The sequence below is a fragment of the Tupaia chinensis genome, unplaced genomic scaffold, assembly GCF_000334495.1.
Source record: "Tupaia chinensis unplaced genomic scaffold, TupChi_1.0 Scaffold143797_1, whole genome shotgun sequence".
NCBI lineage: Eukaryota > Metazoa > Chordata > Mammalia > Scandentia > Tupaiidae > Tupaia > Tupaia belangeri.
The window spans coordinates 123,200-124,089 of record NW_006203647.1 but is presented as its reverse complement, the minus strand read 5'-3'; the positions used below and the strand labels follow the sequence as shown (position 1 = coordinate 124,089).

Here is an 890-nt window from a genome sequence, read left to right as displayed (position 1 = left end):
TATTTTGATTGTGTGTTAGGAGTAAAACTTTTTCTCCTTTTGTCGTCAGAAATGCCTCAGATTCTTTTCCCTACTGCCTGCTCTTTTTTGGTGGGGCTCCAGTAACATTACTGTAACTCACAGACACAGGGCTGCAATTTGTGCTCGGCTTCCTTTTTCAAGGGTTCAAATAAAAAGCCTGTTTGGAGAAGAGAGGAAAGTACAAAGCAACAATTTTAGCATGTGCCATCAAATCCTGGAAAGTCATCTGAAGGAAGAAAGATCGTTGCTGTGGAAGGAAAACGGCTTTTTTCTGGTCAATTCTGCTCTTCTGAAAAAAACAAAGCAAAACCCCCAAACCCAGACAATGTTACAATATTTTTTGAGGCAGAATATTGTCCCAGATGGAGGAGGAAACACTGTCAAGCAGAATAGGAGATACGTGGGGTGCCAAGGCAGCTTCGTGAAGGGGTGGCGCGCACGGGGCTCCGAATCTCTCCGTTCTTTGTTGCGGGTGGGGGGCTCCTAGTTCTGTGCAAGAAATGGCTCCCCCTTGGAGAGGTCCCTCTGCGGAAACGGCTTTGCAGCCCTCTCAGTCCCCGTCCCCCGCCTTTGCAGACCCCTCAGTGGTCGGACTGCGGTGCCTTTAAGACTTTTGCTTGCTGCACATGCTCAGCTCTTTGTGTGTTGTTGGAGTTTTCCTTTTTTAAGAAGAAAAAGAAGAAATAGGCTAGAGGATGGGGCGGAGGAAAGGGGAAGCGCTAGGGAAAAGCGCTGCACTTTTGCAGCTGCGGACCGCGGACGGGAAGGGCGGCTTTTCTGCTGAAGCTGCGAAGCCCATCTCGATCTTTCCTCTGCGGGCTGTGGAGGCGCGTGGTGCGGGGCGGGGGCGGGTGGCCCCGGGGGCCCCC

The 890-nt window shown here is 51.5% G+C and overlaps 1 protein-coding gene across 1 annotated transcript in view; it reads left to right on the top strand.

Moving 5' to 3' along the window:
* The first annotated feature begins 716 nt into the window (after positions 1-716).
* LOC102496389 (attractin-like protein 1) overlaps positions 717-890 on the top strand; it is an 84,562-nt gene continuing 84,388 nt past the window's right edge. The window contains exon 1 of the mRNA XM_027766974.1: positions 717-848. Within this exon, the coding sequence (XP_027622775.1) occupies positions 717-848 (132 nt within the window). The remainder of the gene's footprint in view (positions 849-890) is intronic.